Source organism: Oncorhynchus keta, chromosome 35, assembly GCF_023373465.1.
Source record: "Oncorhynchus keta strain PuntledgeMale-10-30-2019 chromosome 35, Oket_V2, whole genome shotgun sequence".
Classification (NCBI taxonomy): domain Eukaryota; kingdom Metazoa; phylum Chordata; class Actinopteri; order Salmoniformes; family Salmonidae; genus Oncorhynchus; species Oncorhynchus keta.
Window position 1 is genome coordinate 81,216,885 of NC_068455.1, and position 25,482 is coordinate 81,242,366.

The 25,482-nt window shown below is 43.0% G+C and overlaps 1 protein-coding gene across 1 annotated transcript in view; it reads left to right on the forward strand.

The window, feature by feature from the left end:
- The first annotated feature begins 1,148 nt into the window (after positions 1–1,148).
- Positions 1,149–25,482, forward strand: part of LOC127915549 (coiled-coil domain-containing protein 171-like) — a 33,152-nt gene continuing 8,818 nt past the window's right edge. Inside the window, exons 1-7 of the mRNA XM_052495722.1 lie at positions 1,149–1,246; positions 1,810–2,024; positions 2,273–2,450; positions 8,276–8,450; positions 9,435–9,613; positions 23,195–23,341; positions 24,610–24,702. Coding sequence (XP_052351682.1) covers positions 1,867–2,024; positions 2,273–2,450; positions 8,276–8,450; positions 9,435–9,613; positions 23,195–23,341; positions 24,610–24,702 — 930 coding nt within the window. The 5' untranslated portion in view covers positions 1,149–1,246; positions 1,810–1,866. The remainder of the gene's footprint in view (positions 1,247–1,809; positions 2,025–2,272; positions 2,451–8,275; positions 8,451–9,434; positions 9,614–23,194; positions 23,342–24,609; positions 24,703–25,482) is intronic.

Genomic DNA, 25,482 nt, shown 5'->3' on the forward strand with positions numbered 1-25,482 from the left:
AAGCCAATTCCTCTTTGGCCGCCTTTCCTTCAAGTTTTCTGCTGCCAATGACTGGAACGAACTGCAAAAATCACTGCAGCTGGAGACTCATATCTCCCTCACTAGCTTTAAGCACCAGCTGTCAGAGAAGCTCACAGTTCTCACTGAACCTGTACATGGCCCATCTGTAAACAGCCCATTATCTACCTCATTCCCATACTGTTATTTATTTTGCTCATTCTCACCCAAGTATCTCTACTTGCACATTCATCTTCTGCACATCTATCACTCCAGTGTTAAATTGCTAATTACTTCGCCACCATGGCCTATTTATTTGCCTTACCTCTCTTATCCTACCTCATTTGCACACACTGTATATATACTTTTTTCTATTGTGTTATTGACTGTATGTTTGTTTATTCCATGTGTAACTCTGTGTTGTTGTTTGTGTCGCACTGCTTTGCTTTATCTTGGCCAGGTCTCAGGTGTAAATGAGAACATGAACACTAGCCTACCTGATTAAATAAAGGTGTTCTTAACTAACCTACCTGGTTTAAATAAAGGTGTTCTTAACTAGCCTACCTGGTTAAATAAAGGTGTTCTCAATTAGCCTACCTGGTTAAATAAAGGTGTTCTTAACTAGCCTACCTGGTTAAATAAAGGTGTTCTTAACTAGCCTACCTGGTTAAATAAAGGTGTTGTCAACTAGCCTACCTGGTTAAATAAAGGTGTTCTTAACTAGCCTACCTGGTTAAATAAAGGTGTTCTTAACTAGCCTACCTGGTTAAATAAAGGTGTTCTCAACTAGCCTACCTGGTTAAATAAAGGTGTTCTCAACTGGCCTACCTGGTTAAATAAAGGTGTTCTCAACTAGCCTACCTGGTTAAATAAAGGTGTTCTCAACTAGCCTACCTGGTTAAATAAAGGTGAAATAAACATAAATAAACCATTACTTCACTCATCCATGTCTCGATTCCCCCTTCATAATTATTATTTTTTATTCCAATTTCAAATTACAACACAATAACAAATAAATATAAGACATCAACTACAAATATATGTTCTTCTTATGAAACAAATAAACAAATAATAAATAAACAAAAATAAAACATCGTCAACATTTTTATTGTTTACAAACCTCTTTCTTTAACGCGTCAGAGGGCCTGTTCGGCCAATCGGAGGGCTCGAAGGGAAGAAGGGAAGTGACGTACGAAAACAAACGGCAAAGATGGCGTCAAATTCACAACGGATATCGAGACAAACATTTGTAAGTTCCTCTTTAAACGTACTCTACTTGTTTGTAACTTCATCACAACCGGGTTGTAATAAAGTCAAAAAAAGTATTGTAATTTCAGAAGTTCTTTCATTTTTGTTGTCTAAAATGTACTTTATTTGAACCGATCTCGACTATCGGCCGTCTTGTTTCGGGCTGAGCGGTCTTGCTGGCAAGGCAACGTTAACTAAGCAACGTAACGTTCAACTCGGTTATCTCAAGGGTCTCTGACTAGCAGACAAACTATCAGCGGGTTTTACTGTCAAGCCAGAGAGGGAGCTATCCGATATAGTTAGCCAACCAATGCCCAATCCTCTTTGCTTCAATACTTCGTAATTTTATTATTATTATTTATTTTTTTTAACCTGCGAACTAGATATTCTCATACTAGTGTGATCTATTTAGTTAACGTTAACTAGTAAGTTAGTAGCTGGCTAGTTTAGCTCATCGCCTTCACTTGTAAGGTAAACAAAACATCATTTTGTTTCCAAGGTTACAAAATAGGCTTTTAGCTAATCAAATCTTTGCATTATTGGCTGTGTAATATACACTCTCAGGGGACAACAGACTAGAATCTGTAAGTCTGGACAGAGTATCCTCTCTGGCCTGACATTATGCCAACGGAAAGACCGGCGGCAGTCACCTCGGAGCGGCTCCGGTATCATGACCGACCCAGACGGAAGGACAGCGGGCAGTCCAAGCCCTCCCTGCGGGCCTCACACCCCCGATCAGCGGCGACTGCAGCCAAGTGCTGCGAGGATGAGATCAACAGGTACGGAGGAACCTTTTATCTACCGGTAGATCTAGCCTTTTAAAATGATCTAAGAGGACAGAATATGTTTTAAATGTAAATACAATAGTTATTTTTTTTAGATGATTGAATACACAGATTCAGACAGATTCAGACAGTTGTGTAAAGTCAACACATATTTAATGTTCATAGTTACTGATGCATGCCAATAACCTAGATGTTTACACGCAGATAAATGCAATTCTAACTGTAGTTTCTCTGTGTTTCAGACTGAAGGAGATCATCTGTGCTCTGCAGGCTGAGCGTCAGCAACAGCGCTCCAGGGAAGAGGAGGGGGACAAGCTGGGGGTTGATGGACAGGAACCGCGGGGGCCCGAGGAGCTACGATGGAGGGTCAACCAGCTGGAGAGAGACAAGCTGGAACTAACCTCCAAACACAATGAACAGGTACTGTAGACCAACCCTTACATTTATAACACAATATCAATACTACTGTATAATAACTACACAATACAACACAATATCAATACTACTGTATAATAACTACACACTACAATATCAATACTACTGTATAATAACTACACACTACAATATCAATACTACTGTATAATAACTACAGAATACAACACAATATCAATACTACTGTATAATAACTACACAATACAACACAATATCAATACTACTGTATAATAACTACACAATATAACACAATATCAATACTACTGTATAATAACTACAGAATACAACACAATATCAATACTACTGTATGATAACTACACAATACAACACAATATCAATACTACTGTATAATAACTACACACTACAATATCAATACTACTGTATGATAACTACACACTACAATATCAATACTACTGTATAATAACTACACACTACAACACAATATCAATACTACTGTATAATAACTACACAATACAACACAATATCAATACTACTGTATAATAACTACACAATACAACACAATATCAATACTACTGTATAATAACTACACACTACAACACAATATCAATACTACTGTATGATAACTACACACTACAATATCAATACTACTGTATAATAACTACACAATACAACACAATATCAATACTACTGTATAATAACTACACACTACAATATCAATACTACTGTATAATAACTACACACTACAACACAATATCAATACTACTGTATAATAACTACACTGTATAATAATACAACACAATATCAATACTACTGTATAATAACTACACAATACAATACTACAATATCAATACTACTGTATAATAACTACACACTACAACACAATATCAATACTACTGTATAATAACTACACACTACAATATCAATACTACTGTATAATAACTACACAATACAACACAATATCAATACTACTGTATAATAACTACACACTACAATATCAATACTACTGTATGATAACACAATACAATATCAATACTACTGTATAATAACTACACAACACAATATCAATACTACTGTATAATAACTACAGAATACAACACAATATCAATACTACTGTATGATAACTACACAATACAACACAATATCAATACTACTGTATAATAACTACACACTACAATATCAATACTACTGTATAATAACGACACAATACAATATCAATATCAATACTACTGTATGATAACTACACAATACAATATCAATACTACTGTATGATAACTACACAATACAACACAATATCAATACTACTGTATAATAACTACACAATACAACACAATATCAATACTACTGTATAATACACTACAATATCAATACTACAACACAATATCAATACTACTGTATAATAACTACACACTACAATATCAATACTACTGTATAACTACACTGTATAATAAATACAACACAATATCAATACTACTGTATAATAACGACACAATACAACACAATATCAATACTACTGTATAATAACTACACACTACAATATCAATACTACTGTATAATAACTACACAATACAACACAATATCAATACTACTGTATAATAACTACACACTACAATATCAATACTACTGTATAATAACTACACACTACAATATCAATACTACTGTATAATAACTACACACTACAATATCAATACTACTGTATAATAACTACACACTACAATATCAATACTACTGTATGATAACTACACAATACAACACAATATCAATACTACTGTATAATAACTACACACTACAATATCAATACTACTGTATAATAACTACACAATACAACACAATATCAATACTACTGTATGATAACACACTACAATATCAATACTACTGTATAATAACTACACACTACAATATCCATACTACTGTATAATAACTACACACTACAATATCAATACTACTGTATAATAACTACACACTACAATATCAATACTACTGTATAATAACTACACACTACAATATCAATACTACTGTATGATAACACACTACAATATCAATACTACTGTATAATGATAACACACTACAACACAATATCAATACTACTGTATAATAACTACACAATACAACACAATATCAATACTACTGTATAATAACTACACACTACAATATCAATACTACTGTATAATAACTACACACTACAATATCAATACTACTGTATAATAACTACACAATACAACACAATATCAATACTACTGTATAATAACTACACACTACAATATCAATACTACTGTATGATAACTACACACTACAATATCCATACTACTGTATAATAACTACACACTACAATATCAATACTACTGTATGATAACACACTACAATATCAATACTACTGTATAATAACTACACACTACAACACAATATCAATACTACTGTATAATAACTACACAATACAACACAATATCAATACTACTGTATAATAACTACACACTACAATATCAATACTACTGTATAATAACTACACAATACAATATCAATACTACTGTATAATAACTACACACTACAACACAATATCAATACTACTGTATGATAACTACACACTACAACACAATATCAATACTACTGTATAATAACTACACACTACAATATCAATACTACTGTATAATAACTACACACTACAACAAAATATCAATACTACTGTATGATAACTACACACTACAACACAATATCAATACTACTGTATAATAACTACACACTACAATATCAATACTACTGTATGATAACACACTACAATATCCATACTACTGTATAATAACTACACACTACAATATCAATACTACTGTATAATAACTACACACTACAATATCAATACTACTGTATAATAACTACACACTACAATATCAATACTACTGTATAATAACTACACACTACAATATCAATACTACTGTATAATAACTACACACTACAATATCAATACTACTGTATAATAACTACACACTACAATATCAATACTACTGTATAATAACTACACACTACAATATCAATACTACTGTATAATAACTACACACTACAATATCAATACTACTGTATAATAACTACACACTACAATATCAATACTACTGTATAATAACTACACACTACAATATCAATACTACTGTATAATAACTACACACTACAATATCAATACTACTGTATAATAACTACACACTACAATATCAATACTACTGTATAATAACTACACAATACAATATCCATACTACTGTATAATAACTACACACTACAATATCAATACTACTGTATAATAACTACACACTACAATATCCATACTACTGTATAATAACTACACACTACAATATCAATACTACTGTATAATAACTACACACTACAATATCCATACTACTGTATAATAACTACACACTACAATATCAATACTACTGTATAATAACTACACACTACAACACAATATCAATACTACTGTATAATAACTACACACTACAATATCAATACTACTGTATGATAACACACTACAATATCCATACTACTGTATAATAACTACACACTACAATATCAATACTACTGTATAATAACTACACACTACAACACAATATCAATACTACTGTATAATAACTACACACTACAATATCAATACTACTGTATAATAACTACACAATACAACACAATATCAATACTACTGTATAATAACTACACAATACAATATCAATACTACTGTATAATAACTACACAATACAACACAATATCAATACTACTGTATAATAACTACACACTACAATATCAATACTACTGTATAATAACTACAGAATACAATATCAATACTACTCTATGATAACTACACACTACAATATCAATACTACTGTATAATAACTACACAATACAATATCAATACTACTGTATAATAACTACACACTACAATATCAATACTACTGTATAATAACTACACACTACAATATCAATACTACTGTATAATAACTACACAATACAACACAATATCAATACTACTGTATAATAACTACACACTACAATATCAATACTACTGTATAATAACTACACACTACAATATCAATACTACTGTATAATAACTACACACTACAATATCAATACTACTGTATAATAACTACACACTACAATATCAATACTACTGTATAATAACTACACACTACAATATCAATACTACTGTATAATAACTACACACTACAACACAATATCAATACTACTGTATAATAACTACACAATACAATATCAATACTACTGTATAATAACTACACACTACAATATCAATACTACTGTATAATAACTACACACTACAATATCAATACTACTGTATAATAACTACACAATACAATATCAATACTACTGTATAATAACTACACACTACAATATCAATACTACTGTATAATAACTACACAATACAATATCAATACTACTGTATAATAACTACACACTACAATATCAATACTACTGTATAATAACTACACACTACAATATCAATACTACTGTATAATAACTACACACTACAATATCCATACTACTGTATAATAACTACACACTACAATATCAATACTACTGTATAATAACTACACACTACAATATCAATACTACTGTATGATAACACACTACAATATCAATACTACTGTATAATAACTACACACTACAATATCAATACTACTGTATGATAACACACTACAATATCAATACTACTGTGTAATAACTACACACTACAATATCAATACTACTGTATAATAACTACACACTACAATATCAATACTACTGTATAATAACTACACACTACAACACAATATCAATACTACTGTATAATAACTACACACTACAATATCAATACTACTGTATAATAACTACACAATACAACACAATATCAATACTACTGTATAATAACTACACAATACAATATCAATACTACTGTATAATAACGGCACAATACAACACAATATCAATACTACTGTATAATAACTACACACTACAATATCAATACTACTGTATAATAACTACACACTACAACACAATATCAATACTACTGTATAATAACTACACAATACAATACAATATCAATACTACTGTATAATAACTACACACTACAATATCAATACTACTGTATGATAACACACTACAATATCAATACTACTGTATGATAACACACTACAATATCAATACTACTGTATAATAACTACACAACACAACACAATTACACTGCTTTGTACAGTACCAGTCAAACGTTTGGACACGTCAACTCATTCCAGGGGTTATTCTTTATTTTTCCTGTTTTATCTACATTGTAGAATAATAGAACACATCAAAACTATGAAATAACACATATGGAATCATGTAGTAACCAAACAAGTGATAAACAAATAAAAATCTATTTTAGATTCTTCAAAGTAGCCCCTTTCTCTTGATGACAGCTTTGCACACTCTTGGCATTCTCTCAACCAGCTTCATGAGGTAGTCACCTGGAATGCATTTCAATTAACAGGTGTGCCTTGTTAAAAGTTAGTTTGAGTCACCTGGCTGCTTGGTTCCTCAACTTCGGTGGTCGGGTTAGCAGGCTGCTCGGTGAGCTCAGCTTGGCAAGTCGACATGGCGGTCCTCTGTTTCTTTGCTCTTGGCGGTGCCCTGACATTTTCCAAAATAGTCCGCTAGAATTATTCAGCTCGCGGCTAACAAAAACGTGTCTGGTGAAATGGGTGTTAATTTCAAGGCCCTGAGTGTGTGCTGATGGGATTTATTACGACGGCCCCCGTATGAACCTCTAGTTTGATACACATTGAAACGGGTAGGGAGCCAACTGGGACCGTCTGACAGTCATATCACCCAACGATTCCTCCACCCTTCCCCTCCAGGTATCCTCTCTCGAGGGCCAGGTGGCCAGGCTGAGGGCAGCAGTGGAGAGAGGAGAGGCACAGAGACAGACTCTTGAGTATGATATGGCTGTAGTCAGGAAGGAGGCTGGAGTAGAGAGATGTAACCTCCAGGAAAACATGGCTGCTCTCTGCAGTCAGAATGAACAACTCATGGGTAAGTAGTCATCGCCTGTCTGGGGTAATCATCTTGTTGTTATATGGTATATCTGGTCTGTATGTATCTAACCTAACAGTGGATCCCTCTCTCTTGTTGTTAGATGGTATATCTGGTCTGTGTGTATCTAACCTAACAGTGGATCCCTCTCTCTTGTTGTTAGATGGTATATCTGGTCTGTGTGTATCTAACCTAACAGTGGATCCCTCTCTCTTGTTGTTAGATGGTATATCTGGTCTGTGTGTATCTAACCTAACAGTGGATCCCTCTCTCTTGTTGTTAGATGGTATATCTGGTCTGTGTGTATCTAACCTAACAGTGGATCCCTCTCTCTTGTTGTTAGATGGTATATCTGGTCTGTGTGTATCTAACCTAACAGTGGATCCCTCTCTCTTGTTGTTAGATGGTATATCTGGTCTGTATGTATCTAACCTAACAGGGGTAAAAGTGGATCCATCCAGAGATCTGTATATAATGACAAGATGCTCATGTTTCCTCCCTAACAATGGGAGCTTAAAATAAGCCCATAGAAACGCATTGGACAGATTTTGGGGAGAGTGAAACCTCTCGCTTCGCCTCTTCCTCTCTGATCTGTCCCCCCCCAAAAAAACTGCCTCAATGGATTATGGTCAATGTAGTTAATTATCACGTTTCTGCCCTGGACTCGGTGGAATATTTGCTTAATGAAAACTACAACTTCCCTTCAGCCCAGCGTCTCACATAATTCTGGACTTGATTTCTCTCGAGAGAAACGGCACGTTGGGCACACATAAAATAAAACAGAGCTAAATGGAATTGAAGTAATTGAACCGACGTCAGTCAATGAGTTGTTTAATTACCAGAAAAATAAAATATATGTCTAAGTCACTCAGCACGACAGATTGATGTTGAGTATTTTAGTGTGTATTGATTGATGACGATGATGATGGTGTGAATGTCTGTATCAATGCTGTGTGTGTGTGTGTGTATCTATCCATGTGTCAGAGCTGCAGGAGAGAGTGTGTGTCCTTCAGAAGGCTCTGGAGATAACGCGGATGGCCCGGGAAGAGGACCAGCATGCATTGCAACAGGAAGTGGAGGAGCGGGACGGACTGGTGCTGAGCGCTAACACAGAGAATGATCAGCTCACCGCTGAGAACAAACACCTACATTCCCTGCTGCAGGTAACACACACACACACACACACACACACACACACACACACACACACACACACACACACACACACACACACACACACACACACACACACACACACACACACACACACACACACATTTACACACATTTAAGCATTGATACAGACATTCTTACCATCATCATCGTCATCAATCCCTGCTGTAGGTAAACATTCACCTGCTATAGGTAACACACCCTGAATAGGTAACACACCCTACAATAGGTGCATCTAAACTTTTGCTGTGAGGGAACACTTTACCCTATCCTAGGTAACCTTACACCCTGGGCTTTCAGGTGTCTGCTATAGGTAACACACCCTGCTATACACACACACCCACATAGGTAACACACCCTGCTATACACACACACCCACATACAACACACACCCTGCTGTAGGTACACACACCCTGCTATAGGTAACACACACCCTGCTATAGGGAACACACACCCTGCATTGATAGGTATCACACACCCTGCTATAGGTAACACACCCTGCTATAGGTAACACACCCTGCTATAGGTAACACACACCCTGCTATAGGTAACACACCCTGCTGTAGGTAACACACACCCTGCTGTAGGGAACACACCCTGCTGTAGGTAACACACCCTGCTGTAGGTAACACACCCTGCTGTAGGTAACACACCCTGCTATAGGTAACACACCCTGCTATAGGTAACACACCCTGCTATAGGTAACACACCCTGCTATAGGTAACACACCCTGCTATAGGTAACACACCCTGCTATAGGTAACACACCCTGCTATAGGTAAAACACACCCTGCTGTAGGTAACACACCCTGCTATAGGTAACACACCCTGCTATAGGTAACACACACCCTGCTGTAGGTAACACACACCCTGCTATAGGTAACACACACCCTGCTGTAGGTAACACACCCTGCTGTAGGTAACACACCCTGCTATAGGTAACACACCCTGCTATAGGTAACACACCCTGCTATAGGTAACACACCCTGCTATAGGTAACACACACCCTGCTGTAGGTAACACACCCTGCTATAGGTAACACACACCCTGCTATAGGGAACACACACCCTGCTATAGGTAACACACCCTGCTATAGGTAACACACCCTGCTATAGGTAACACACACCCTGCTATAGGTAACACACACCCTGCTGTAGGTAACACACACCCTGCTGTAGGGAACACACCCTGCTGTAGGTAACACACCCTGCTGTAGGTAACACACCCTGCTATAGGTAACACACCCTGCTATAGGTAACACACCCTGCTATAGGTAACACACCCTGCTATAGGTAACACACCCTGCTATAGGTAACACACCCTGCTATAGGTAACACACCCTGCTATAGGTAACACACCCTGCTATAGGTAACACACCCTGCTATAGGTAACACACCCTGCTATAGGTAACACACCCTGCTGTAGGTAACACACCCTGCTATAGGTAAACACACCCTGCTATAGGTAACACACCCTGCTGTAGGTAACACACCCTGCTATAGGTAACACACACCCTGCTGTAGGTAACACACCCTGCTGTAGGTAACACACCCTGCTGTAGGTAACACACCCTGCTATAGGTAACACACCCTGCTATAGGTAACACACACCCTGCTATAGGTAACACACCCTGCTATAGGTAACACACCCTGCTATAGGTAACACCCTGCTATAGGTAACACACACCCTGCTATAGGTAACACACCCTGCTATAGGTAACACACCCTGCTATAGGTAACACACCCTGCTATAGGTAACACACCCTGCTATAGGTAACACACCCTGCTATAGGTAACACACACCCTGCTATAGGTAACACACCCTGCTATAGGTAACACACCCTGCTGTAGGTAAAACACACCCTGCTATAGGTAACACACCCTGCTATAGGTAACACACCCTGCTGTAGGTAACACACCCTGCTGTAGGTAACACACCCTGCTATAGGTAAACACACCCTGCTATAGGTAAACACACCCTGCTATAGGTAACACACCCTGCTATAGGTAACACACACCCTGCTATAGGTAAACACACCCTGCTATAGGTAACACACACCCTGCTATAGGTAACACACCCTGCTATAGGTAACACACCCTGCTATAGGTAAACACACCCTGCTATAGGTAACACACCCTGCTATAGGTAACACACCCTGCTATAGGTAACACACCCTGCTATAGGTAACACACACCCTGCTGTAGGTAAAACACACCCTGCTATAGGTAACACACCCTGCTATAGGTAACACACCCTGCTATAGGTAACACACCCTGCTGTAGGTAAACACACCCTGCTATAGGTAAACACACCCTGCTATAGGTAACACACCCTGCTATAGGTAACACACCCTGCTATAGGTAACACACACCCTGCTATAGGTAACACACCCTGCTGTAGGTAACACACCCTGCTGTAGGTAACACACCCTGCTATAGGTAACACACACCCTGCTATAGGTAACACACACCCTGCTATAGGTAACACACACCCTGCTATAGGGAACACACACCCTGCTATAGGTAACGCACCCTGCTATAGGTAAACACACCCTACTATAGGTAACACACCCTGCTATAGGTAACACACCCTGCTATAGGTAACACACACCCTGCTATAGGTAACACACCCTGCTATAGGTAACACACCCTGCTATAGGTAACACACACCCTGCTATAGGTAACACACCCTGCTATAGGTAACACACCCTGCTGTAGGTAAACACACCCTGCTATAGGTAACACACCCTGCTATAGGTAACACACCCTGCTGTAGGTAACACACCCTGCTGTAGGTAACACACCCTGCTATAGGTAACACACACCCTGCTATAGGTAACACACACCCTGCTATAGGGAACACACACCCTGCTGTAGGAACACACCCTGCTATAGGTAACACACCCTGCTATAGGTAACACACACCCTGCTATAGGTAACACACCCTGCTATAGGTAACACACCCTGCTATAGGTAACACACCCTGCTATAGGTAACACACCCTGCTATAGGTAACACACCCTGCTATAGGTAACACACACCCTGCTATAGGTAACACACACCCTGCTATAGGGAACACACACCCTGCTATAGGTAACACACCCTGCTATAGGTAACACACCCTGCTATAGGTAACACACCCTGCTATAGGTAACACACACCCTGCTATAGGTAACACACCCTGCTGTAGGTAACACACACCCTGCTGTAGGTAACACACCCTGCTGTAGGTAACACACCCTGCTGTAGGTAACACACCCTGCTGTAGGTAACACACCCTGCTATAGGTAACACACACCCTGCTGTAGGTAACACACCCTGCTATAGGTAACACACCCTGCTATAGGTAACACACCCTGCTGTAGGTAACACACACCCTGCTATAGGTAACACACCCTGCTATAGGTAACACACCCTGCTATAGGTAACACACACCCTGCTATAGGTAACACACCCTGCTATAGGTAACACACCCTGCTATAGGGAACACACCCTGCTGTAGGTAACACACCCTGCTATAGGTAACACACCCCCTGCTGTAGGTAACACACCCTGCTGTAGGTAACACACCCTGCTGTAGGTAACACACCCTGCTATAGGTAACACACCCTGCTATAGGTAACACACACCCTGCTGTAGGTAACACACACCCTGCTGTAGGAACACACCCTGCTGTAGGTAACACACCCTGCTATAGGGAACACACCCTGCTATAGGGAACACACCCTGCTGTAGGTAACACACCCTGCTATAGGGAACACACCCTGCTATAGGAACACACCCTGCTGTAGGTAACACACCCTGCTATAGGTAACACACCCTGCTATAGGTAACACACCCTGCTATAGGTAACACACCCTGCTATAGGTAACACACCCTGCTATAGGTAACACACCCTGCTGTAGGTAACACACCCTGCTATAGGTAACACACCCTGCTATAGGTAACACACCCTGCTATAGGTAACACACCCTGCTATAGGTAACACACCCTGCTATAGGTATCACACCCTGCTATAGGTAAAACACCCTGCTATAGGTAACACACCCTGCTATAGGTAACACACCCTGCTATAGGTAACACACCCTGCTATAGGTAACACACACCCTGCTGTAGGTAACACACACCCTGCTATAGGTAACACACACCCTGCTATAGGTAACACACCCTGCTATAGGTAAAACACCCTGCTATAGGTAACACACCCTGCTGTAGGTAACACACCCTGCTGTAGGGAACACACCCTGCTATAGGTAACACACCCTGCTATAGGTAACACACACCCTGCTATAGGTAACACACACCCTGCTGTAGGTAACACACACCCTGCTGTAGGGAACACACCCTGCTGTAGGTAACACACCCTGCTGTAGGGAACACACACCCTGCTATAGGGAACACACCCTGCTGTAGGGAACATACCCTGCTGTAGGTAACACACCCTGCTATAGGTAACACACCCTGCTATAGGTAACACACCCTGCTATAGGTAACACACCCTGCTATAGGTAACACACCCTGCTATAGGTAACACACCCTGCTGTAGGTAACACACACCCTGCTGTAGGTAACACACCCTGCTGTAGGTAACACACCCTGCTATAGGTAACACACCCTGCTATAGGTAACACACCCTGCTGTAGGTAACACACACCCTGCTATAGGTAACACACACCCTGCTGTAGGTAACACACACCCTGCTATAGGTAACACACACCCTGCTATAGGTAACACACCCTGCTGTAGGTAACACACACCCTGCTATAGGTAACACACCCTGCTGTAGGTAACACACACCCTGCTATAGGTAACACACCCTGCTGTAGGTAACACACACCCTGCTATAGGTAACACACCCTGCTGTAGGTAACACACACCCTGCTATAGGTAACACACACCCTGCTGTAGGTAACACACACCCTGCTATAGGTAACACACCCTGCTGTAGGTAACACACCCTGCTGTAGGTAACACACACCCTGCTATAGGTAACACACCCTGCTGTAGGTAACACACCCTGCTATAGGTAACACACACCCTGCTATAGGTAACACACACCCTGCTATAGGTAACACACCCTGCTGTAGGTAACACACACCCTGCTATAGGTAACACACCCTGCTGTAGGGAACACACACCCTGCTGTAGGTAACACACCCTGCTGTAGGTAACACACCCTGCTATAGGTAACACACCCTGCTGTAGGTAACACACACCCTGCTATAGGTAACACACCCTGCTATAGGTAACACACACCCTGCTATAGGTAACACACACCCTGCTATAGGTAACACACCCTGCTGTAGGTAACACACACCCTGCTATAGGTAACACACCCTGCTGTAGGTAACACACACCCTGCTATAGGTAACACACACCCTGCTATAGGTAACACACACCCTGCTATAGGTAACACACCCTGCTGTAGGTAACACACACCCTGCTATAGGTAACACACCCTGCTGTAGGCAACACACACCCTGCTGTAGGTAACACACCCTGCTGTAGGTAACACACACCCTGCTATAGGTAACACACCCTGCTATAGGTAACACACCCTGCTATAGGTAACACACCCTGCTGTAGGTAACACACCCTGCTATAGGTAACACACCCTGCTATAGGTAACACACCCTGCTATAGGTAACACACCCTGCTATAGGTAACACACCCTGCTATAGGTAACACACCCTGCTATAGGTAACACACCCTGCTGTAGGTAACACACCCTGCTATAGGTAACACACACCCTGCTATAGGTAACACACCCTGCTATAGGTAACACACCCTGCTATAGGTAACACACACCCTGCTGTAGGTAACACACCCTGCTATAGGTAACACACCCTGCTATAGGTAACACACCCTGCTATAGGTAACACACCCTGCTATAGGTAACACACCCTGCTATAGGTAACACACCCTGCTATAGGTAACACACCCTGCTATAGGTAACACACCCTGCTATAGGTAACACACCCTGCTATAGGTAACACACCCTGCTATAGGTAACACACCCTGCTATAGGTAACACACCCTGCTATAGGTAACACACCCTGCTATAGGTAACACACCCTGCTATAGGTAAAACACACCCTGCTATAGGTAACACACCCTGCTATAGGTAACACACCCTGCTATAGGTAACACACCCTGCTATAGGTAACACACCCTGCTATAGGTAACACACCCTGCTATAGGTAACACACACCCTGCTATAGGTAACACACCCTGCTATAGGTAACACACCCTGCTATAGGTAACACACCCTGCTATAGGTAACACACCCTGCTATAGGTAACACACCCTGCTATAGGTAACACACCCTGCTATAGGTAACACACCCTGCTATAGGTAACACACCCTGCTGTAGGTAACACACACCCTGCTATAGGTAACACACACCCTGCTGTAGGTAACACACCCTGCTATAGGTAACACACCCTGCTATAGGTAACACACCCTGCTATAGGTAACACACCCTGCTATAGGTAACACACCCTGCTATAGGTAACACACCCTGCTATAGGTAACACACACCCTGCTATAGGTAACACACACCCTGCTGTAGGTAACACACACCCTGCTATAGGTAAACACACCCTGCTATAGGTAACACACCCTGCTATAGGTAACACACACCCTGCTGTAGGTAACACACCCTGCTATAGGTAACACACCCTGCTGTAGGTAACACACCCTGCTATAGGTAACACACACCCTGCTGTAGGTAACACACCCTGCTGTAGGTAACACACACCCTGCTATAGGTAACACACCCTGCTGTAGGTAACACACACCCTGCTATAGGTAACACACACCCTGCTGTAGGTAACACACCCTGCTATAGGTAACACACACCCTGCTATAGGTAACACACACCCTGCTGTAGGTAACACACACCCTGCTGTAGGTAACACACCCTGCTGTAGGTAACACACACCCTGCTATAGGTAACACACCCTGCTGTAGGTAACACACCCTGCTATAGGTAACACACACCCTGCTATAGGTAACACACCCTGCTGTAGGTAACACACACCCTGCTATAGGTAACACACACCCTGCTATAGGTAACACACCCTGCTGTAGGTAACACACACCCTGCTGTAGGTAACACACCCTGCTGTAGGTAAACACACCCTGCTGTAGGTAACACACACCCTGCTATAGGTAACACACACCCTGCTGTAGGTAACACACCCTGCTATAGGTAACACACACCCTGCTGTAGGTAACACACACCCTGCTGTAGGGAACACACCCTGCTGTAGGTAACACACCCTGCTATAGGTAACACACCCTGCTATAGGTAACACACACCCTGCTATAGGTAACACACACCCTGCTATAGGTAACACACACCCTGCTATAGGTAACACACACCCTGCTATAGGTAACACACACCCTGCTATAGGTAACACACACCCTGCTATAGGTAACACACACCCTGCTGTAGGTAACACACCCTGCTATAGGTAACACACACCCTGCTGTAGGTAACACACCCTGCTATAGGTAACACACACCCTGCTATAGGTAACACACCCTGCTATAGGTAACACACACCCTGCTATAGGTAACACACCCTGCTATAGGTAACACACCCTGCTATAGGTAACACACCCTGCTGTAGGTAACACACACCCTGCTGTAGGTAACACACCCTGCTGTAGGTAACACACACCCTGCTATAGGTAACACACCCTGCTATAGGTAACACACCCTGCTATAGGTAACACACCCTGCTGTAGGTAACACACCCTGCTATAGGTAACACACCCTGCTATAGGTAACACACCCTGCTATAGGTAACACACCCTGCTATAGGTAACACACCCTGCTATAGGTAACACACACCCTGCTGTAGGTAACACACCCTGCTATAGGTAACACACACCCTGCTATAGGTAACACACCCTGCTATAGGTAACACACACCCTGCTATAGGTAACACACCCTGCTATAGGTAACACACCCTGCTATAGGTAACACACCCTGCTATAGGTAACACACACCCTGCTATAGGTAACACACCCTGCTATAGGTAACACACCCTGCTATAGGTAACACACCCTGCTATAGGTAACACACACCCTGCTATAGGTAACACACCCTGCTATAGGTAACACACCCTGCTATAGGTAACACACACCCTGCTATAGGTAACACACCCTGCTATAGGTAACACACACCCTGCTATAGGTAACACACCCTGCTATAGGTAACACACCCTGCTATAGGTAACACACACCCTGCTATAGGTAACACACCCTGCTATAGGTAACACACCCTGCTATAGGTAACACACCCTGCTATAGGTAACACACCCTGCTATAGGTAACACACCCTGCTATAGGTAACACACCCTGCTATAGGTAACACACCCTGCTATAGGTAACACACCCTGCTATAGGTAACACACCCTGCTATAGGTAACACACCCTGCTGTAGGTAACACACCCTGCTATAGGTAACACACCCTGCTATAGGTAACACACCCTGCTATAGGTAACACACCCTGCTATAGGTAACACACCCTGCTATAGGTAACACACCCTGCTGTAGGTAACACACCCTGCTATAGGTAACACACCCTGCTATAGGTAACACACCCTGCTATAGGTAAACACACCCTGCTATAGGTAACACACCCTGCTATAGGTAACACACCCTGCTATAGGTAACACACCCTGCTATAGGTAACACACCCTGCTATAGGTAACACACCCTGCTATAGGTAACACACCCTGCTATAGGTAACACACCCTGCTATAGGTAACACACCCTGCTATAGGTAACACACCCTGCTATAGGTAACACACACCCTGCTGTAGGTAACACACACCCTGCTATAGGTAACACACCCTGCTATAGGTAACACACCCTGCTATAGGTAACACACCCTGCTATAGGTAACACACCCTGCTATAGGTAACACACCCTGCTATAGGTAACACACCCTGCTATAGGTAACACACCCTGCTATAGGTAACACACCCTGCTATAGGTAACACACCCTGCTATAGGTAACACACCCTGCTATAGGTAACACACCCTGCTGTAGGTAACACACCCTGCTATAGGTAACACACACCCTGCTGTAGGTAACACACCCTGCTATAGGTAACACACACCCTGCTGTAGGTAACACACCCTGCTGTAGGTAACACACACCCTGCTATAGGTAACACACCCTGCTGTAGGTAACACACACCCTGCTATAGGTAACACACACCCTGCTGTAGGTAACACACCCTGCTGTAGGTAACACACACCCTGCTATAGGTAACACACACCCTGCTGTAGGTAACACACACCCTGCTGTAGGTAACACACCCTGCTGTAGGTAACACACACCCTGCTATAGGTAACACACACCCTGCTGTAGGTAACACACACCCTGCTATAGGTAACACACACCCTGCTATAGGTAACACACCCTGCTGTAGGTAACACACACCCTGCTATAGGTAACACACACCCTGCTGTAGGTAACACACACCCTGCTGTAGGTAACACACACCCTGCTGTAGGTAACACACACCCTGCTATAGGTAACACACACCCTGCTGTAGGTAACACACACCCTGCTATAGGTAACACACCCTGCTATAGGTAACACACACCCTGCTGTAGGTAACACACACCCTGCTGTAGGGAACACACCCTGCTGTAGGTAACACACCCTGCTATAGGTAACACACCCTGCTATAGGGAACACACACCCTGCTATAGGTAGGTAACACACCCTGCTATAGGTAACACACACCCTGCTATAGGTAACACACACCCTGCTATAGGTAACACACACCCTGCTATAGGTAACACACACCCTGCTATAGGTAACACACCCTGCTGTAGGTAACACACCCTGCTATAGGTAACACACACCCTGCTGTAGGTAACACACCCTGCTATAGGTAACACACACCCTGCTATAGGTAACACACCCTGCTATAGGTAACACACCCTGCTATAGGTAACACACCCTGCTGTAGGTAACACACACCCTGCTGTAGGTAACACACACCCTGCTGTAGGTAACACACCCTGCTGTAGGTAACACACCCTGCTGTAGGTAACACACCCTGCTATAGGTAACACACCCTGCTGTAGGTAACACACCCTGCTATAGGTAACACACCCTGCTATAGGTAACACACCCTGCTATAGGTAACACACCCTGCTATAGGTAACACACCCTGCTATAGGTAACACACACCCTGCTGTAGGTAACACACCCTGCTATAGGTAACACACACCCTGCTATAGGTAACACACCCTGCTATAGGTAACACACACCCTGCTGTAGGTAACACACCCTGCTATAGGTAACACACACCCTGCTATAGGTAACACACCCTGCTATAGGTAACACACACCCTGCTATAGGTAACACACCCTGCTATAGGTAACACACCCTGCTATAGGTAACACACCCTGCTATAGGTAACACACACCCTGCTATAGGTAACACACACCCTGCTATAGGTAACACACCCTGCTATAGGTAACACACCCTGCTGTAGGTAACACACCCTGCTATAGGTAACACACCCTGCTGTAGGTAACACACCCTGCTGTAGGTAACACACACCCTGCTATAGGTAACACACCCTGCTATAGGTAACACACCCTGCTATAGGTAACACACCCTGCTGTAGGTAACACACACCCTGCTGTAGGTAACACACCCTGCTGTAGGTAACACACACCCTGCTATAGGTAACACACCCTGCTATAGGTAAACACACCCTGCTATAGGTAACACACCCTGCTGTAGGTAACACACCCTGCTATAGGTAACACACCCTGCTATAGGTAACACACACCCTGCTATAGGTAACACACCCTGCTATAGGTAACACACCCTGCTATAGGTAACACACCCTGCTGTAGGTAACACACCCTGCTATAGGTAACACACACCCTGCTATAGGTAACACACCCTGCTATAGGTAACACACACCCTGCTGTAGGTAACACACCCTGCTATAGGTAACACACACCCTGCTATAGGTAACACACCCTGCTATAGGTAACACACACCCTGCTATAGGTAACACACCCTGCTATAGGTAACACACCCTGCTATAGGTAACACACCCTGCTGTAGGTAACACACACCCTGCTATAGGTAACACACCCTGCTATAGGTAACACACCCTGCTATAGGTAACACACCCTGCTATAGGTAACACACCCTGCTATAGGTAACACACACCCTGCTATAGGTAACACACCCTGCTATAGGTAACACACCCTGCTATAGGTAACACACCCTGCTATAGGTAACACACACCCTGCTATAGGTAACACACCCTGCTATAGGTAACACACCCTGCTATAGGTAACACACACCCTGCTATAGGTAACACACCCTGCTATAGGTAACACACCCTGCTATAGGTAACACACCCTGCTATAGGTAACACACCCTGCTATAGGTAACACACCCTGCTATAGGTAACACACCCTGCTATAGGTAACACACCCTGCTATAGGTAAAGGTAACACCCTGCTATAGGTAACACACCCTGCTATAGGTAACACACCCTGCTATAGGTAACACACCCTGCTATAGGTAACACACCCTGCTATAGGTAACACACCCTGCTATAGGTAACACACACCCTGCTATAGGTAACACACCCTGCTATAGGTAACACACACCCTGCTATAGGTAACACACCCTGCTATAGGTAACACACCCTGCTATAGGTAACACACACCCTGCTATAGGTAACACACCCTGCTATAGGTAACACACCCTGCTATAGGTAACACACCCTGCTATAGGTAACACACCCTGCTATAGGTAACACACCCTGCTATAGGTAACACACCCTGCTATAGGTAACACACCCTGCTATAGGTAACACACCCTGCTATAGGTAACACACCCTGCTATAGGTAACACACCCTGCTATAGGTAACACACCCTGCTATAGGTAACACACCCTGCTATAGGTAACACACCCTGCTATAGGTAACACACCCTGCTATAGGTAACACACCCTGCTATAGGTAACACACCCTGCTATAGGTAACACACCCTGCTATAGGTAACACACCCTGCTATAGGTAACACACCCTGCTATAGGTAACACACCCTGCTATAGGTAACACACCCTGCTATAGGTAACACACCCTGCTATAGGTAACACACCCTGCTGTAGGTAACACACCCTGCTATAGGTAACACACCCTGCTATAGGTAACACACCCTGCTATAGGTAACACACCCTGCTATAGGTAACACACCCTGCTATAGGTAACACACCCTGCTATAGGTAACACACCCTGCTATAGGTAACACACCCTGCTATAGGTAACACACCCTGCTATAGGTAACACACCCTGCTATAGGTAACACACCCTGCTATAGGTAACACACCCTGCTATAGGTAACACACCCTGCTATAGGTAACACACCCTGCTATAGGTAACACACCCTGCTATAGGTAACACACCCTGCTATAGGTAACACACCCTGCTATAGGTAACACACCCTGCTATAGGTAACACACCCCCTGCTATAGGTAACACACCCTGCTATAGGTAACACACCCTGCTATAGGTAACACACCCTGCTATAGGTAACACACCCTGCTATAGGTAACACACCCTGCTATAGGTAACACACCCTGCTATAGGTAACACACCCTGCTATAGGTAAACACACCCTGCTATAGGTAACACACCCTGCTATAGGTAACACACCCTGCTATAGGTAACACACCCTGCTATAGGTAACACACCCTGCTATAGGTAACACACACCCTGCTATAGGTAACACACCCTGCTATAGGTAACACACCCTGCTATAGGTAACACACCCTGCTATAGGTAACACACCCTGCTATAGGTAACACACCCTGCTATAGGTAACACACCCTGCTATAGGTAACACACCCTGCTATAGGTAACACACCCTGCTATAGGTAACACACCCTGCTATAGGTAACACACCCTGCTATAGGTAACACACCCTGCTATAGGTAACACACACCCTGCTATAGGTAACACACCCTGCTATAGGTAACACACCCTGCTATAGGTAACACACCCTGCTGTAGGTAACACACCCTGCTATAGGTAACACACACCCTGCTATAGGTAACACACCCTGCTATAGGTAACACACCCTGCTATAGGTAACACACCCTGCTATAGGTAACACACCCTGCTATAGGTAACACACCCTGCTGTAGGTAACACACACCCTGCTATAGGTAACACACCCTGCTATAGGTAACACACCCTGCTATAGGTAACACACCCTGCTGTAGGTAACACACCCTGCTATAGGTAACACACCCTGCTATAGGTAACACACCCTGCTATAGGTAACAGACTGGAGGCAAACAGGACACAGTGAAATACATTCATTCACTTTCATCAAAACAGTCACAATGAGAATTTGTTGTTGTTGAATATTAACCCTTTGTTAACCCCCTCCCTCACCCCCTCTGCCCACTTCTTCCTCCCCTCCCCTCTCCCTCCCTCACCCCCTCTCCCCCCTTCTCCCACTTCTTCCTCCCCTCCCCTCTCCCTCCCTCACCCCCAGGATCAGGAGGAGACTCTGCAGGAGCTGAAGAGGAGGATGGGGGAGGTGCAGAGAGAGAGGGAGAGAGACGGGGAGGCACTACGACGTCAGACCAGCGAACTGGGCTACATCACAGAGAGAGAGGAGAGAATGAAGAAAGAACTAGAGGTGAGGGAGGGAGGGAGGGAGAAACCAACAGAACCATCCTAGAGAGAGTCAACACTCTAGAAACCAACAGAACCATCCTACAGAGAGTCAACACTCTAGAAACCAACATAGAACCATCCTAGAGAGAGTCAACACTCTAGAAACCAACATAGAACCACCCTAGAGAGAGTCAACACTCTAGAAACCAACATAGAACCATCCCAGAGAGTCAACACTCTAGAAACCAACATAGAACCACCCTAGAGAGAGTCAACACGCTAGAAACCAGCATAGAACCATCCTAGAGAGAGTCAACACTCTAGAAACCAACATAGAACCACCCTAGAGAGAGTCAACACGCTAGAAACCAGCATAGAACCATCCCAGAGAGTCAACACTCTAGAAACCAACATAGAACCATCCCAGAGAGTCAACACACTAGAAACCAGCATAGAACCATCCCAGAGAGTCAACACTCTAGAAACCAACATAGAACCACCCTACAGAGAGTCAACACTCTAGAAACCAACATAGAACCACCCTACAGAGAGTCAAGACTCTCGAAACCAACATAGAACCATCCTACAGAGAGTCAACACTCTAGAAACCAACATAGAACCATCCCAGAGAGTCAACACTCTAGAAACCAACATAGAACCACCCTAGAGAGAGTCAACACTCTAGAAACCAACATAGAACCATCCCAGAGAGTCAACACTCTAGAAACCAACATAGAACCACCCTAGAGAGAGTCAACACGCTAGAAACCAGCATAGAACCATCCTAGAGAGAGTCAACACTCTAGAAACCAACATAGAACCACCCTAGAGAGAGTCAACACGCTAGAAACCAGCATAGAACCATCCCAGAGAGTCAACACACTAGAAACCAGCATAGAACCATCTCAGAGAGTCAACACTCTAGAAACCAACATAGAACCATCCCAGAGAGTCAACACACTAGAAACCAGCATAGAACCATCCCAGAGAGTCAACACTCTAGAAACCAACATAGAACCACCCTACAGAGAGTCAACACTCTAGAAACCAACATAGAACCACCCTAGAGAGAGTCAACACTCTAGAAACCAACATAGAACCATCCTAGAGAGTCAACACGCTAGAAACCAACATAGAACCACCCTAGAGAGTCAACACTCTAGAAACCAACATAGAACCACCCTACAGAGAGTCAACACTCTAGAAACCAACATAGAACCATCCTACAGAGAGTCAAGACTCTCGAAACCAACATAGAGATTTCAAATAGTGTGTTTGTGTTTTCCTCAGACCGCCCTACAGAGAGTCAAGACTCTAGAAACCAACATAGAGTCTGAGAGAGCTGCTCACCTGGAATCTAAATTCAACTCTGAGATCATACAGGTAAAACACACACCTATTTAATGTGTAGTTGACCCCGTAGCTGTCCCTGTAGCTGTCCCTTTAGCTGACCCTGTAGCTGACCCTGTAGCTGACCCTGGGCCTCTGACCCTGTAGCTGTCCCTGTAGCTGTCCCTTTAGCTGACCCTATAGCTGACCCTGGGCCTCTGACTCTGTAGCTGACCCTGTAGCTGACCCTGAAGCTGACGCTGACGCTGTCGCTGTAGCTGTAGCTGTAGCTGACCCTGTAGCTGACCCTGGGCCTCTGACCCTGTAGCTGACCCTGTAGTTGACCCTGGGCCTCTGACCCTGTAGCTGACCCTGTAGTTGACCCTGTAGCTGACCCTGTAGCTGACCCTGTAGTTGACCCTGTAGCTGACCCTGTAGTTGACCCTGGGCCTCTGACCCTGTAGTTGACCCTGTAGCTGACCCTGTAGTTGACCCTGGGCCTCTGACCCTGTAGCTGACCCTGTAGCTGTCCCTGTAGCTGACCCTGTAGCTGTCCCTGTAGCTGTCCATGTAGCTGACCCTTTAGTTGACCCTGGGCCTCTGACCCTGTAGCTGACCCTGTAGTTGACCCTATAGCTGACCCTGTAGCTGACCCTGTAGTTGACCCTGTAGCTGACCCTGTAGTTGACCCTGGGCCTCTGACCCTGTAGCTGACCCTGGGCCTCTGACCCTGTAGTTGACCCTGTAGCTGACCCTGTAGCTGTCCATGTAGCTGACCCTTTAGCTGACCCTGTAGCTGACCCTGTAGCTGTCCCTTTAGTTGACCCCGTAGCT